Source organism: Medicago sativa, chromosome 3 (genome assembly GCF_051527215.1).
Source record: "Medicago sativa cultivar Bolivia chromosome 3, Bolivia_mono, whole genome shotgun sequence".
NCBI lineage: Eukaryota > Viridiplantae > Streptophyta > Magnoliopsida > Fabales > Fabaceae > Medicago > Medicago sativa.
In genome coordinates, this window is record NC_140751.1 from 64,248,143 (window position 1) to 64,266,642 (window position 18,500).

An 18,500-nucleotide genomic window follows, 5' to 3' on the forward strand; every position below is an offset into this window, starting at 1 on the left:
TTATTTTATAAAACATAAATGACATTAATTATTTTAGATTTTTTATTAAAATATAATTGTTTGAAATTTGTCCCCTTCATATATTATACATTGTTTCTACCAATTAAGTTAAACTCGTGAGTTAAAATAAGGGTATAATAGAAAGAAAATGTGCAAAATTACACTTTTCTAATTTGATGTTGTTATTCTAAAACGTCACTTAACATATACATATTTTAAGGAAGAAGTGTATACATTGTAATAATAAAAAAGAGAAGAATAATGTAATTCGATTTTTTCAAAGGATTGAGGGTGAATTTTAAAATGATTAAAATTCGGCAGGTCGTTGAACGGTGTAGACATTGTTCATTATCTAGCTAGATTTTAATAAAATAATCAAATAAAATATTCAACTTTTTCATATAATGTATAAAGAATATTAAATAAAACAATTTGTCAAAAAATATTAAATAAAACAAACATCATAAAATTCATAATTATATTTATTAAAAATTTCAAACTCATTATTATAGTAATATTATCAAATTCAATAATTTTTATATGGTTATAAAATCTAACTATTAATTAATATAGTATTTTTTTGATTGAATTATTAATTATTATAGTAAAATAAATTAATTAATAATTTAAGTTTATTTTTTATATAAATAAAACTTCATCCGTTCCTTTTTAAGTGTCTTTTTAGAAAATTAACACCAAATTAGCGATGTGTATTTTTGCATATTTTCTTCCTATTATACCCTCATTTAATCCACCAATAAATTTGTTTTTTTTCACACACTTTATATTTCCAACAAATTTAATATGTTATCTTTCTATCGTAACAATTAATATTTTTTTCTCCAACAAATTCCTATTTTTTTGCGCGCGCTCTCTCTCTCTCATAACAAACAATTGTCAATTTTCTTCCTTTTCAACATTCATGGAGTCTTTTATTTTTCTTCTCTCGAATTTGTTCTTTTACTTTGCACTTGAAATTTTCAACAATTCCTACTCATCTTATTTATAGAATTTTAACTCTTCATGGAACCATTGTTAGTAACAAAATTTTGTTTAATTTTGAAGATAACAAGAAACAAACTTTGTTAAAAAAAAATAAACTTTAGTTTTTCAAATAGATAACATTAAATAGTTTTATTGAAAAAGATAAAAGTAATTGACAAAGGGTATAATTGACAAATCGTACTCTTAAAATATCAAAAAGACAGTTAAATAGAAACGAAAAATTCACCCTAAAAAGACACTTAAAAAGGAACGGAGAGAGTATTTATTTTCTTTATCCGAAGACAATAATAAAAATTAGCATCAAATTCCTTTATATATGAATGAGAATTTCAAAGCTGCCCTTGAAAAGTCAACTCTTTTGATAAAGTTGTTCATTGAACCTGTAGTTAAAAAATTAAATATCATTTAAAAAAAATTATTAACGAAATATAGTATTATCCTTATTTATTAATTTTGTTACGTCTACAGCAACTTAACCTAATTTTTTCTCGCTCATTTGCTTTATTAGGTTTGCAATTATTTAACCTAACAAATTTCATCTAAAAGAATGCATTGCACACCAATTTCATTCATATCCGCTTGCCTTTTTTTTTTGAAGAAAATATTTTCTACCATATCAATGATCACGTATGATCCTTCTATTTTATACTTTTTTTTTGTCAGGAATTTTACACTTTTTTTTTGGATTTTTTTTTAATTACATGCCTTTTTTTGACATCCTTATTTATTAATTTTGTTACGTCTGCAACAACTTAACCTAATTTTTTCCCGCTCATTTGCTTTACTAGGTTTGCAATTATTTAACCTAACAAATTTCATCTAAAAAAATGCATTGTACACCAATTTCATTCCTATTCGCTTGCCTTTTTTTTTTGTTGAAGAAAATATTTTCTACCATATCAATAATCACGTCTGATCCTTCTATTTTATACTTTTTTTTTCAAGAATTTTACAATTTTTTTTGGATTTTTTTTTAATTTCATGTTTTTTTTTTAGATCCTTATTTATTAATTTTGTTACGTCTGCAACAACTTAATCTAATTTTTTCCCGCTCATTTGCTTTATTAGGATTGCAGTTATTTAACCTAACAAATTCCATCTAAAAAAATGCATTGCACACCAATTTCATTCCTATCCGCTTGCCTTTTTTTTTGTTGAAGAAAATATTTTCTACCATATCAATGATCACGTATGATCCTTATATTTTATACTTTTTTTTTGTCAAGAATTTTACACTTTTTTTTTGGATTTTTTTTTAATTTCATGCCTTTTTTTTTACATCCTTATTTATTAATTTTGTTACGTCTGCAGCAACTTAACCTAACTTTTTCCCACTCATTTGCTTTATTAGGTTTGCAATTATTTATCCTAACAAATTCGATCTAAAAAAAATGCATTGCACACCAATTTCATTCCTATCTGCTTGCATTTTTTTTTTGAAGAAAATATTTTCTACCATATTAATGATCTTACGGGTTAAAGATTATTTATTGGTCTCTATTATAGTCGAGAAAACTCGTGCGACGCACGGGTCGAAAGTCTAGTGAATATATTAATATTAGTACAAAATATACGGTTCCTTAAATAATATTTAAAGGTTAAGAAATTTAAATTTCAAACTAGCATTGTACAACATATTAGGCCCATGAGGTGTTCATTCAATGGTAAAACCTTGATTTTATAATTTTAAAAGATAATTTAAATTTCATAATGGTCGGTTATAAAACATTTTTTTTGGGGAAGTCGATTGTAAAACATTTCTAGTGTCATTGTTACGAATTATAACTCCCTAAACAAAATCGTTATGTCCTCGTCGTGAGCTTAACTCAGTTGATATGAACAATATATAATATATGGAAGGTTAGGGTACGAACCCCGACTACCATAAAAAAAAATCGTTATGAATTATAATTTTATTTTCTCCAAAAAATAATTTAAAAACATTTAAGTATAGTTGCACCAAAAGTAGGAAAAATATATCATATTTCTTTTTTTTTTTGAAATGGAAAAATATATCATATTTCTAAAAGTGTGACTTTAATCGATCTAGCTGCAATACTATTTTTTTTTTTTTTAAAGGAAGCTGCTTTGGATCCATTTCCACTTTTCTCTAACCAAACAATTGGTCTCAAATGTTTTTTTTTCCTTAGAGAAATTGGTCTCAAATGCTTAAAAGCTTCCCTTTTTGCTTTAGAAAATTATATGATAAAGGACAAAATTTAGGTACAATTCTTTAGATACTTTTTGTCTGATTCTTAACTAAAAATACATCTTTTTTTTTTTATATAACAAATTTTGAGAAAATTAAGATTTTGAGGAATTCATGGTGAATTTAGTGAAAAATTATACGAAAAACACCCAAGGAATTGTACCTAAGTTTTTTCCTTTTTAAAATTAAAAGGTGGTTTTCTTTTTGGTATATGTGAAAGGAGTAACGTGTTAATGCACACCTTTTCATTTTTAAGTGTGTGTATTAGCAGACTATATATAAGCATGCCGCATTGATGTTACATATGTCATTGAGATATGTGAGTTGTTGCACTAGCATAGATTGAGAATCGTATGCCCATGCATATCATAGTTACGCAACAAACTCAAACAGGAGCCACAAAATGAGGCAGTCTTGAATAGGGACCCACCTTATTTTGAGTCACTGATACACTCGAATAAGGATCACTGGTTATGGCCTCGTATAGGGATCACAATGTTGCATCTGCGATGGACAACATATCTTTAATAGGTATTTCCTTACGACCTTCTTCGAAGTGGATTGTATTCTAGAAGCATTTACATGTGACAACCTCGAATAGGTGTCATAACGATGGCCTCGTATAGTCACACTCATGTAGAGTCTGTATTTCTAGGCTAATTGTTCATCATTCCATTTTGTACTAGGAATCTTTACCCTGATGTCATTTACCATGCTTAAATGTTATAAATGCCATATTTTCGTAGTTTTGGTGTTTTTAGATCGTGACCCTCTACTTTACCTGTGGAAATCGTGGCGTGGGTGCCCCAAATTTTCCTTGTGTCTTCGTTATGGATATCTACTTGGTGGTGAATATGTGGCGAGGAGGTGACATGATTGGAAAGCAGGAGTCGTAGAGCTTGACGTCATTACTAGGTTATTTTACCATGTCGTCTTAGCATAGAAGGACCAATTTAGATTTATGTTCGTAGAGTCCTATGTTATTTCATCTACTTTATTTTGGACCCGTTGTTAATGATACTATACTACATTGAGAAATGAATATTTACACACTATTGTATACTTTATGAACTATACAATATGTTTGACTCGAGAACTCTTTACCTAAAAATGTTTTATATGAAGGTGGCAGCTGATTCGGATCATTATTTTCGGGAAATGTTTTTCAAAGAATATGTTTACTCTAATTTTGAAATTTAAGACAATCATGAATCTTTTAGTGTAAGTTTTGAGTTTTTTATTTTTTATTTTTAAAAAAACAACCTCGCGCCTTCTTAAAAGTCAAGGTGTATTATGGAATACTAACCCTAGCTTTGACATTTGACGTAGTTATAATCGTTCGGTCTGTAATAGTTTTAGACAAATTCTATTATCATCTTTGTGACAGGTTTGACGCAATTTAAAACCTTTAAAGTTTACTGACTCACCTAATACATTAGGGGCCTGTAACATGAGAAGAGTGCTAATCACAAAGACATTGCCTAGCTAGTTTTTTATCTTTTCTTTCAAATGTCATTAAACCAAATATGAAATTGTAGACACTAGACCCAATTATCAAGCAGTGAAAGATAGGGAAATCCAACATGACCTAATCACCATTTTATCTGTTTTCTTTCATTTAGTTAAACCAACCATTGCCAAGTACAACCCTTCAAGTTACATAATTCTAATCACACTCATATTAGTTAGTTGGAATTTCACAATCCATATAGAGATGAATTTATAAATTTTGCTACTTGACGACAATTTAGTACACTTGATGATCATCAAGTTTTTTATGTTGTTTCTAGGGATTGTTTATGAATTTCAACAAAGAAATTGCGATTTGGATTAGGGGACGTTGATATTTTTATTCATATTATATTTATATATTAATTTTTTATCATTATTATTTGATTGTTATTGATTCTTATTATTTTTTTTTTTATCAAAACACAATTAAGATCCTAATTTTGCTCCATAACTTACGCCTTCTCTCTCATTATATTCATTACCACCATTGACACAAAACAACACAACTGGTCGTTACAACGTTGCCTCTCTCATTTCTCAAAAACACCACACAATGTCCGACGACGAAGCCACCGCCACCACAACCACCACCTCCGCCGTCATCTTCACCGCAAACACCTCAGATAAAATCCAATCTGCTCTCCAATCCCTTTGCACCATCGTCAATCCAACACTCTCCATTACCTCATCAACCACCCCTCTCTCTATCCTCAACGAACCCGAAATCTACAACCAAATCGCCACCCTCCTCCGCCAACCCAACTCCGGCGCCGGTGACAACAATCTTTGCCGTTGGCTCTACGACACTTTCCAATCCAATGTCGCTGATCTCCAACTCACCGTCCTACGTTTCCTCCCGATTATCGCCGGTGTTTACCTCTCACGCGTCGCCGATAGAAAACCGCAAGCCGGGTTTGAAGCTGTTCTATTAGCTCTCTACGCGCATGAAACAACCTCACGCGCCGGTGAAGCCGTTACCGTTACTATCCCTGATATGTCACACCCTAGCGTGTATCATGAATCCAAAGCAGTAATCAATAAAAACAGTGCAACTGATCTAAACATCGTTGTTTTATCGCCTTCGCTTGAGCCACACGGCACTGTTCGGTCAACACGAAGAGCTCGAATCGTAGGCATTGCATTCGAGTTGTTTTACAGCAAAATATCTCAAATGCCCGTTTCACCAAAAATTGACTTTTGTAAGTTTTGTAAGATTTGGGCTGGTGAAGATGGTGACATGTATAAGAATTTCGAAGATGAAGATGATGAAGAAGAAGACGAAGAAGAAAACAATGAAGTTGAAATTGATAAAGAAGGTGAAGGTGGTGAAGAGTTTGTTAAGACGGGTAGGGTTCCAATGCCATGGGAATTGTTACAACCAGTTTTGAGAATATTGGGACATTGTTTGTTGGGACCAAATAACAAGGATACGATGTTGTTTGAGAAAGCAAGTGAAGCATGTAGGTGTTTGTTTGCTAGGGCAATGCATGATGTTAACCCTAAAGCTATTTTAACTATGAGGAGCTTGTTGAGGCTTTCTAAAAATGTTGTTGTTGATGATTTTGATCCAACTGAACCACCCAAGACTGATGTTATCACTCTTTAGTACTTTATGGTGTTTTGATTTTTCAGTCTTTTCTTTGTATATTTTCTTCATTGAGAAAATAATGTCAGCACATTATATGAAGTTCTTCCATGGCAAATATCATACTTCGTACAAAAAAAAAAACATGTAGCAAGCTTGATTTAAAAAAAAAATATTGGAAATATGAAAGTGGAGACTGATTGAAAGGTAAATATTATGAGAAGTGAAAGATAAATATTATGCCATAAATTCTAACTTTAATTTAAAATTTACTTTGAAGGCAAAATATATACTTTAAAAAAAACTTATGCCATAAATTTTAACTTTAAATTATAATTTGGAACTTACTTTATTTTAATTTTAATTGCCGTATGTTGGAGATGTCTAAAATTCAATCAATTATGTAACTAATTTTAGACTTAATAAATATTCATTACCTTGTTTACCGTTTAGTGAAATAGTTAATTTGATAACGTCCTTGATTAAAATTATAGACTTGTTATCATGATAGAGATTATGATAATGAGAAACAAGTCTTTTATTATTTTGTAATCTAAATTGTTCTTAATCGTGTGATTATTGTGAGTATAGGACATCAATAAATTCGGATAAATCAATATATATGTGATAGTTTTTATTGGATAAAGATTAATATGTCTCATTTATTAAAGTACATATATAGATGATGCATATAGTGATGTGTGTTGGAACAAAATGTGTTTAACAATAAACCTTAAAGAGTTTTGATGATAACAAGGTATTAAAAATTGTAAATTGGGTTAGCTAATATTTGTTCAAGTGTACAGGACCATAATTATAAAGTTACATCATCATTGGTTCTGAATGAGCAAATAAAGAGCTATGGAAACAACAAAAATTTGAAGCTTGGACGCTCCTGAAGGCAACTTGCTCCTAAAGAAAAAGCGCTCCTGAAGTCAAGCTGCTCCTGAAGAAATAGCGCTCCTGAAGTAAGCTGCTCCTGAAGAATAGTGCTCCTGAAGACAAGAGGTCCAGAAGTCACATCATCAGAAGCTGCATCATCAGAAGCTGCAGAAGTCATCTCATCAGAAGCTGCATCATCAGAAGCTGCCTCATCAGAAGCCATTTCACCAGAAGCTGAATATCAACTGGATTTGCAAAGAATCAAGAATTGAAGAATCATCAATGCAAAAGCTGTCTATTGGATTCGAAAACACAAACAAAGGATTAGTGGAGTTTGCAACGGTCATTTCAAAGGTGTTTGAAGGCATGTGTTTGCAATTTGGACGAAAGCGTTGACATTGTACTTTGTACGAATTGTACAACCACGTTCTCCACTACTCTGTTTTGTGTCTGCACTTCAAGACAAGAAAACAGCTCCAGAATACGGTCTCGCCTGCATAGATGTTCCTTTGGATAAGGAATGGATTTCAAATTGGTTCTTCATAGGACAACAACCAAATCAGGCAAAAGATCATTGGTGAAAGATCAAGCTTCAACAACGACTCTTTGGTGTGCTGGCAATTTCACAACGTCTCTTTCACACCTCTATATAAAGGAGTGAAGACCTAGAGAATTGGTAATGCAAGAACGCTGAACGAAAGACTCAAAAAGATTTTCACAAGTACCAAACCTCTGCTGAAATTGTTCTGCATTCACTTAGAATTTCTGTGTCTCAAAGTCATATCTTAGAAATTCTTAAGTCCATTGAGTCTGTATCTGATTTGTATTGTGAGCACCTCTGATTGTATATCAAGTGTTCAACCTTAAACAATTTTCTGTGTAATTTTGTTTAGTTAGGAAGTCTCTTGCAGTTGTGCTTGAGCAGGAAGTCTCTTGATTGTGTTCTTGAGCAAAGGAAGTCTCTTGCTTGTGTGCTTGAGCATTGGAAGTCTCTTGCTTGTGTGCTTGAGCATTTGTAATCAGATATTACTCATAGTGAAATCTCCTTGGAAGTGCAAGGGGGACTGGACTACTTCCGGATTGTGGAAGGAACCAGTATAATTGCTTTGTGTCGTTCTTCTTCTCTCTCTCTGATTTATTCCGCTGCATTTAGATTCTGATTATCACTTCAGAAGCTGTCTCACTTAGCTTCTGATCAGTGTGTTCAGTTTTTAGGAGAAACGAAGAATTTTCCAAAAACACAATTCAACCCCCCTTCTTGTGTTTTTTCTCACCTTCAATTGGTATCTAGAGCCTTGGTCTGTTGTGTATCACTTAACCGTGCAACAGTCAAAGATCTGAGAAAAACATGACTACTCCTCCTCCTGATGGTGATACTAGCTATAAAAATGTCTCACATGATTATAGTGATAGTAAGAAAACCAGTGTTGGAAAAATTCCAAAGTTCAATGGAGATGCTGAAGAGTTCTCTTGGTGGAAGACCAATTTTTACAGTTACATCATGAGCCTAGATGAAGAATTGTGGGATATTCTGGAAGACGGCGTTGGTAGTTTAGTCCTTGATGAAGAAGGAGCTGCTGTGGATAGAAAGAAACATACTCCAGAACTGAGGAAACTTTACAAGAAGCATCATATTATCAGAGGAGCTCTTGTCACTGCCATACCCAAAGCAGAATACATGAAGATGAGTGACAAATCCACTGCTAAAGCTATGTTTGCTTCTCTCTGTTCAAATTATGAAGGGAGCAAGAAGGTCAAAGAAGCAAAGGCTCTCCTGCTTGTACATCAGTATGAGTTATTCAAAATGAAGGATGATGAAACTATTGAGGAGATGTACTCAAGGTTTCAAACCTTAGTTTCTGGTCTACAGATTCTAAAGAAGAGCTATGTTGCTTCTGATCATGTAAGCAAGATACTCAGAAGCTTACCTGCCAGATGGAGACCAAAAGTGACTGCCATTGAGGAAGCTAAAGATTTAAACACTTTAAGTGTCGAAGATCTTGTTAGTTCTCTCAAAGTTCATGAGTTAAGTCTTAATGAACATGAGTCTACTAAGAAGAGTAAATCAATAGCTCTTCCATCCAAAGGCAAGTCATCAAAAGCTCTCAAAGTGGTTGAATCTGAAGAGGAAGAACAGTCAAGTTCAGATTCTGAACCAGATGCTGCAGAAATGGCCATGCTCTCAAACAGACTTCAATATCTGGCCAAGAAGAACAGAAAGTTTCTCTCCAGAAGGGGTAACTCCAGAAGCTCAAGGAAAGAAGATCAGAAGGGATGCTTCAACTGTAAGAAGCCAGGTCACTTCATTGCTGAATGCCCTGATCTTCAAAGAGAAAAGTCAAAGGACAAGTCAAAGAGGTCTACCTTCAAACCAAGCAAACTCAAGAAGCAGATTAAGCAGAGTTTAATGGCAACCTGGGATGATTTGGGTAGTGAATCTGGATCTGATAAAGAGGAAGCTGATGAAGATGCAAAGGTAGCTGTTGGGTTGGTAGCAACAGCAACTTCAGAAGCTGGATCAGATTCAGACTCAGAAGATGAAAATGAGGTATATTCCAAAATTCCCAGAGATGAACTTGTTGAGTCACTTAAAGAACTTCTTACACATTTTGAAGTAAGAACCAATGAGTTGAAGGATTTAAAAGAAAAATATGCTGATTTGGTACAACAGCAAAAATCAACTCTATTGGATCTGAAAGCTTCTGAACAGGGACTTAGGGGCTTTGACTTCATGTGTAAAACATATGAAGACCAGCTCAGGTTCTTATGTCAGAAGCTACAAGAAAAGTGTAATGAAAAACCTTTAAGTAATCATGAAATTGCTCTTGAAGACTTCATTATATCTGGCATTGACAGAAGCAGAGTGGCTTCTATGATTTATAGCATTTACAAGAACAATGGCAGAGGAATTGGTTTTCCAGAAGTGAAACTGGAGAAAACCAATCTAAAGTCTTGTTGTGAATGCATCAAGGAAGGTCTGAAAACATTCTTTGTACCAGAAGGGGCTGAGTTGGAAACTGTTGTTCAATCAGAACCTGAAGCTTCCAGTTTTAAGGCTAAGATTACTTCAAAGCCAAAGAACTCTAAGTCAAAGGCTATGATCAAATCTGATTCCAAAACTTCAAAGGTTAGGATTCTGAAAAGATCAGAACCTATTCCTCAGAGTCTGGTGAAACCAAAATCTGGGGTTCTGAAGTCTAAGTTTCAGAAGAAGACAGTTGCTGCTTCTGAAGTACCAAAACCTAAGGTGATGGTTAATCAGAAGCAACCCAACTCACAGCACAAGGTACAAGAAGTGAAGAGTAAAGCCTTAAGTACTAACCTTCCAGGACCCATAGAACAATGGGTACCTAAATCTAAAAATGTCAATGATGCAGGTATGTCTAAGAGCAGTGCCAAAGCAAAGATCATGGTACCTAGACAGCGGTTGCTCAAGACACATGACAGGAGACAAGTCCATGTTCCTCAGCCTAACAATGAAAGAGGGAGGAAATGTGAAATTTGGAGGCAACCAGTCAGGCAGGATCATAGGTACAGGAACTATTGGTAATTCCTCTACCTCAATTAATAATGTATGGTTGGTAGATGGTCTTGAACATAACCTTTTGAGCATAAGTCAATTTTGTGATAATGGTTATGATGTGCTTTTTGAAAAACCCAACTGTACAGTAATCAACAAGAAAGACAAATCCATTGTGTTCAAGGGAAAGAGAGTTGACAATGTCTATAAAATCAATTTTTCTGAACTGGCTGATCAGAAGGTGATCTGCCTACTATCAGTGAATGATAAGAAATGGATGTGGCACAGAAGGTTGGGACATGCTAACTGGAGGTTAATCTCTAAGCTTAGTAAGTTACAACTTGTGAAAGGGCTACCAGACATTGACTATCATTCAGATGCACTTTGTGGTGCATGTCAGAGAGGGAAAATTGTGAAATCATCTTTTAAAACCAAAGACATTGTCTCAACCTCAAGACCTTTAGAATTACTCCATATTGATTTATTTGGACCAGTAAGTACTGCATCCTTATATGGAAGTAGATATGGATTAGTCATTGTTGATGATTACAGCAGATGGACTTGGGTGAAATTCATAAAGAGTAAAGATGTTGCGTGTGATGTATTCAGTAGCTTCTGCACTCAAATTCAATCTGAAAAAGAATCAAAAATTTTGAAAGTCAGAAGTGATCATGGTGGAGAATTTGAAAATGAGCCATTTGAAGCTTTTTGTGAAAAACATGGAATTTTCCATGAATTCTCTTCTCCTAGAACACCACAACAAAATGGAGTTGTAGAGAGAAAGAATAGAACTTTACAAGAAATGGCCAGAACCATGATTCATGAAAACCATTTACCAAAACATTTTTGGGCAGAAGCAGTGAATACAGCATGCTATGTTCAAAACAGGATCTATATTAGACCTATTTTGGAGAAAACAGCATATGAACTCTTTAAAGGAAGAAAACCCAATATCTCTTACTTTCATCAATTTGGATGTACTTGTTACATTCTGAACAACAAGCTCTACCTAAAGAAATTTGATGCCAAGGCCCAAAGAGGAATCTTTTTAGGTTACTCTGAAAGGTCAAAGGCATACAGAGTGTATAATTCAGAAACACTCTGTGTTGAAGAATCTATGCACGTTAAATTTGATGACAAGGAGCTTGAAGATAAAACTTCAAAGCAGGGTGAAAGTTTTGCAGAGATACAGGTTCCTGAAGCTACTCCAGAACCTGATCAGATAGCTGAGTCTGAAGATAGTCCAGAAGCTGAACCCACATCAGAAGCGCAAGATGAAACTGCTTCTGATAAAGCACAAGATGGCTCACATCAAGAAGATCCTCCCAGAAACACATTCAAACACAAGTCTTCACATCCTGAGGAGCTAATCATTGGAAACAAAGATAGTCCAAGAAGAACAAGATCACATTTCAGACAAGAAGAGTCAATGATTGGACTAATCTCAATGATTGAACCTACAACAGTTGATGAAGCACTCTCAGATGATGGATGGATCCTAGCTATGCAAGAAGAGTTGAATCAATTTCAAAGAAATGATGTGTGGGATCTGGTACCCAAACCTCAGCACAAGAACATTATTGGAACAAAATGGGTATTCAGAAACAAGCTGAATGAGCAAGGTGAAGTAACAAGAAACAAAGCCAGACTTGTTGCACAAGGGTATAGTCAACAAGAAGGCATTGATTACACTGAAACGTTTGCTCCAGTTGCAAGATTGGAAGCAATCAGGTTACTTCTTTCCTATGCAGTTAATCATGGCATAATATTATATCAGATGGATGTCAAGAGTGCATTTCTCAATGGTGTCATAGAAGAAGAAGTGTATGTTAAGCAACCTCCTGGATTTGAGGATATTAAATATCCTGACCATGTTTTTAAATTGAAGAAATCACTATATGGCTTGAAACAAGCTCCCAGAGCTTGGTATGATAGACTAAGTAATTTCTTAATCAAAAATGATTTTAAGAGAGGACAGGTTGACACTACACTCTTCAGAAGGACCCTTGGGAAAGATATTCTTGTTGTGCAAATATATGTTGATGATATAATATTTGGTTCTACTAATGCATCTCTTTGCAAGGAATTTTCTGAGTTAATGCAGGATGAATTTGAAATGAGCATGATGGGAGAGCTGAAGTTCTTCCTTGGCATTCAAATCAATCAATGCAAAGATGGAGTCTATGTTCATCAATCAAAGTACACAAAGGAGCTTCTGAAGAAGTTCAAACTTGAAGATTGTAAAGTGATGAACACTCCAATGCATCCTACGTGCAACCTGAGCAAAGAAGATGAAGGAGCTAAAGTAGATCAGAAGCTGTATAGAGGTATGATTGGTTCTTTGTTATACCTCACTGCATCTAGGCCAGATATTTTATTCAGTGTATGCTTGTGTGCAAGATTCCAATCAGATCCTAGAGAATCTCATATGACTGCTGTCAAGAGAATCTTCAGGTATTTGAAGGGAACAACTAATCTTGGACTCCTTTATAGGAAATCCTTAGATTATAAGCTAATTGGATTCTGTGATGCTGATTATGCTGGTGATAGGATTGAAAGAAAATCAACCAGTGGCAATTGTCAATTTCTGGGTGATAATCTTATATCCTGGGCTAGCAAAAGACAAACAACTATTGCTATGTCTACAGCAGAAGCAGAATACATTTCAGCTGCAAGTTGTTGTACACAACTACTTTGGATGAAACATCAGTTGGAAGATTATCAGATAACTGCTAACAGTATTCCCATTTATTGTGATAATACTGCTGCTATTTGTTTGTCTAAAAATCCAATTTTGCATTCAAGAGCTAAGCACATTGAAATCAAACACCATTTTATCAGAGATTATGTTCAAAAAGGAATTTTAGATATACAATTCATTGATACTGAAAATCAATGGGCTGATATATTTACTAAGCCTTTAACTGTTGAAAGATTTGATTTTATTAAGAAAAATTTGAACATGCACTTCGTGTCTGATTAAATGTTTGCTTGCTCCTGAATAGGATTTTAGGTTCTGAAGTTAGTTCAGAAGCAGTAGTCCATCAGAAGCTCTTTATTGAGGTTCTGAGGAAAACTCGCTTCTGATGATGACATCAGCATCTGAAGTCCAGAAGCTGGATTTGTTGCTTCTGAATAGTTGGATTAGTGGAAACGTTAGGAGTTACTTTTTAAAGTAACTTCTGGCCCACTAACTTGGTAGTTACTCTGTGAACTTCTTACGTGGCCTGTATGTGTTGGTGTATAACTAAAAGGGCAATGATGATTTAAAAGCTTTGAAAGTACTTTTCACGCGCCCCCAATTTTGTCATTAATGTTATGTTTGTTTGTCTCTTTTGAATTGCAATCGTTTTACTTTTAACACTTTGTCAATTCACACACTACTCACTCACAACAAACACATTTGCTCTCAAACCGTTTGCGAAGTAAGCGCATTCTCTCAACCTTAGAACCCTAAAAATCTTCATCTTCTTCAAATCTTCGTCAATCATCAAATGGCATCATCAAGCTCGCAACGAAAAGATTCAGTATCTACTTCAAGAATGGTCCCTGAATATGACTACAGAGGAAGAAGCATGAAATTGGAAGAATGGGATTTGCAAGTTCAGATAGAGAATCCAGTGGACTTTGATTCTCTGAATTTTCATGGGTGTTCTATCAGAAGCTACTATGAAGAGCAAGGACTCATGGATTATTTCAGAATGTTGAATGGACCAACATATGAAGCTCTGGTTAGACACTTCTGGGTAAGAGCAAAATTTTACAACAAAGCGGCATCTTTATCTGAGGAAAGTCAAATGGTGCTAATGTATCCTGAATTAGAAGGGAAAACAAGAGAAGAAATGGGTCTTGCGCCATTTGTTGAAGATGAAATCAGGTCGAGCATCTGTGGTATTCCAATAAGAATTGCACAATGGCACATAGAGTATGTTCTCAAGGCTGCAGCCTCTGGATACTACTCTGGAATTGATCTTTCAGATGCTGCTGAAAAACGCATTTGGAAAAAGCAAGCCAACTTGGTGATTTACAATTCTGAGAAGGAGAAGAAATATGCTGAATTGAGCATGGAAACCAAGATGCTTCTGAAGATTCAGAATGAGACCCTGTTTCCAAGTGGTGACTGTGTGAAACCAAATCTAGCTCAGAAGGTCCTTCTCCAGCACTTCATCAAGAAGGAAAAGGTGAATGTGCCCAAATACGTGTTCAAGTACTTGGTAGAATGTTTGAAGCAGAGTCAGCTACTGGATAAACCCTGGGTTCCTTATGGAAGACTCCTCTCAGAGATATTCTATCAAGGAAGTATCTTGAACAGTCTCAGTCAATCTCAAGGCTTCACAGATCAGCTACTTGACACAAAAACTGGAAAATTCATTAATGCTCATACTCTATTGAATATGAAGCTAATCAGTGAAGTCACCAAACTTCAAACTGATTTAAGTGAATCACTTGTTATGTCTGATCTTATGAAGGACTTTCCACCCATCTGCAAGAAGGATCCCATTGAAGTGCAATTGTACTATATCAAGGAACATTTTGAGGCAACCAATGAGAGAATCAGATTGGAAGATATTCCAGAGGAAATGTATGGTGGTGCTCTGCCACGAGCCAGAGGCAGAAAGTCAAAAAGGAAGATGACTGCAGAGCAATATCTAGAGGTTGAACAACCTACTAAAAAAGTTGCTGCTGACAAGCTCAAAATTGGAAGTTCATCAGTACCTTCTATTGAAGAAGCCATTGAAGACATGGACTCCAGGATGATCATGGGTGTTGACATTTCTCTTGATCAACCTGCTATACCAAAGAGGAAGAGAAAGCCAGCCTTGAGGAGAACCAAGGATTTTCCTCATATCACCTTAAGAGCTCAAGCTGCTTCTGATTTGAAGTTAAAAGAGTTACAAGAGAAGAAAGCAGCCGCTGAAAAAGTTCTGGAAATTGCTGCTGAGCTACGAGAGTCTGTAGTTTCAGAAGCCAAGCAACTGTTGCAGGTGTCCAGTGAATCTGCTAAAGAGGATTCTGATCCTGAACCAGAAAAGGTAATTAATATATCTTCAGATTCCGCATCCGCATCATTATCAGATTCTGATGATTCTGATGATGATGTACCCTTAGCTCAACTTTTTCAAAAACCAGTAAAAAGCCAATCAACATCAACCAAAACCAACGATAAGCCCTCTTCGTCAACTTCTTATGAACCAGTTGGCCACATAGTTAATGAGAAGTTAGCTGAACTGGCTGTGCAAAGAGAAAGAGTCATTGATTCTATCTTTCGCCTTAACCCTCAACCCCTTTGCATTCAACCTCTCAACATGATTCCTCCTGAAAATGTTGAGTCCACCTCAGAAAAAGCCTCTGAAACAACTCCAGAAGCAGCTGCTTCTGAAAATGTTGTTTCAGAAAACCCTCATCAACAAACACCTGAACCACATAAACCCACAACACCCCCACAATCACCAACAGCTACCATTGACCCCCAACTCAACACTCAAACATCAACTTCACCACAACAACCACCATCTGAAACTGAATTTCAACCTTTACCTGAACACTCTCCTGAACCAACTCCCATGGATGTTGACATCTCTCTAGTCAATGTTCAAGCCTCAACCTCCACCACACACATTGATTCTGACCAGCCCTCATCTTCTAACACACAAACACACCTTACCATTCCAGTTCCTAACCCTATTCAAGACTTAGAAATCAGTAATTCTGATCTTGAAATCCTTGAACATCCACCCACAAACATCCTGGAATCTGGATATATCAATTCTGAGCTTCAGACAATCCTTAGTCAATTGCTTAATCTTGTGGATCAACGAAGGACAATTGATCTCACAAGTGCATATGAAGACTCCTGGGCATCACTTCAGAACCGGGCAACTGAGCTAATTGAAAGCTTAAGGGCTAAGTGCATCAGAAGCAAGGAAGCTTCTGTCAGGAAGTTAATGGAGCATCTGAATCAGAGTCTCAGAATAAGAAGTTCTACACTGCTCCTGGCAAACCAGCCTTTCTTTTTAGAAACGGATTACTTGACCAGAGAAGCAAGGTTGTGTAAGCTTCTGAAGAAACAGATGGCACAGCAGCAGCAAGAAGCTAAGGAAAGGGAACAGGCTCTTCTCCAGAGGCAACAACAGCTTGAAGAACTGTTGCAGAAGAAGATTGAAGAAATGGAGGAGATGAAGAAACAACATCAAACCAACACTTAGTTGCACACCCTTGTGTTTTTCTTTTTGTTTGTTGTTTGTTTTGAATTCCTAGTCCTTGCTTCTGAAACCATTCTGTTTTAATTCTCTTTGCTTCTGAATGCTTACTGATTCTGACTGTTTAGCTGCTTCTGACAATTGAATATACATGATTTTTGCTCTGATTTATTTAGTTCATTGCTTAGTATACTCTCTCACGTTTGAGTTTTTCTCATATCTTTTTGTATTTTGTGCTTAGATTTTTTTTTTTAATTTTTTTTGATAATGACAAAAGGGGGAGTATTATATGTGACAAGTATTTAAAGGCTCTGAGCCCCATTAATGGCATTTGAAATTTTTGAAAAACTTCTATCTTTTTACCTTATTGGTATAAGCTATGAATGAACGAAGGAGTATCAAAATTCAAGTAAAGTTAATTGAACCATTCTTCTTATCTATAAGTAAATTCTTTCATTGATTCAGTTTTGCTTTTAAGCTCTGATAATAATTATTGCGCGCAAAATGAATTTAATTAACCTGGATAGAACTTAGGGGGAGCTTACAAACCTCACCTTAAAGACTATCAGACTCAGGGGGAGTTTGAGCTTACAAACCTCAGATTCTGAGCTTACAAACCTCAGAACCCCAAAGTCAACTTGTTAATTAGATTAACAACAATTGATCAATTTTAAATACTTTTGTTTGTCATCATCAAAAAGGGGGAGATTGTTGGAACAAAATGTGTTTAACAATAAACCTTAAAGAGTTTTGATGATAACAAGGTATTAAAAATTGTAAATTGGGTTAGCTAATATTTGTTCAAGTGTACAGGACCATAATTATAAAGTTACATCATCATTGGTTCTGAATGAGCAAATAAAGAGCTATGGAAACAACAAAAATTTGAAGCTTGGACGCTCCTGAAGGCAACTTGCTCCTAAAGAAAAAGCGCTCCTGAAGTCAAGCTGCTCCTGAAGAAATAGCGCTCCTGAAGTAAGCTGCTCCTGAAGAATAGTGCTCCTGAAGACAAGAGGTCCAGAAGTCACATCATCAGAAGCTGCATCATCAGAAGCTGCAGAAGTCATCTCATCAGAAGCTGCATCATCAGAAGCTGCCTCATCAGAAGCCATTTCACCAGAAGCTGAATATCAACTGGATTTGCAAAGAATCAAGAATTGAAGAATCATCAATGCAAAAGCTGTCTATTGGATTCGAAAACACAAACAAAGGATTAGTGGAGTTTGCAACGGTCATTTCAAAGGTGTTTGAAGGCATGTGTTTGCAATTTGGACGAAAGCGTTGACATTGTACTTTGTACGAATTGTACAACCACGTTCTCCACTACTCTGTTTTGTGTCTGCACTTCAAGACAAGAAAACAGCTCCAGAATACGGTCTCGCCTGCATAGATGTTCCTTTGGATAAGGAATGGATTTCAAATTGGTTCTTCATAGGACAACAACCAAATCAGGCAAAAGATCATTGGTGAAAGATCAAGCTTCAACAACGACTCTTTGGTGTGCTGGCAATTTCACAACGTCTCTTTCACACCTCTATATAAAGGAGTGAAGACCTAGAGAATTGGTAATGCAAGAACGCTGAACGA

At 35.2% G+C, this 18,500-nt stretch overlaps 1 protein-coding gene across 1 annotated transcript; it reads left to right on the top strand.

The window, feature by feature from the left end:
* Positions 1–5,225: 5,225 nt before the first annotated feature.
* LOC146939123 (uncharacterized) lies at positions 5,226–6,429 on the top strand. Its single transcript, XM_085752906.1, has one exon. It carries the CDS (start codon positions 5,280–5,282, stop codon positions 6,330–6,332), a length of 1,053 nt encoding a protein of 350 aa, XP_085609032.1. The 5' UTR covers positions 5,226–5,279; the 3' UTR covers positions 6,333–6,429.
* The last annotated feature ends 12,071 nt before the right edge of the window (positions 6,430–18,500 follow it).

Coding starts and splice junctions, on each gene's coding strand:
- LOC146939123 (XM_085752906.1), top strand. CDS start 5,280: ATGTCCGACGACGAAGCCACCGCCACCACAACCACCACCTCCGCCGTC.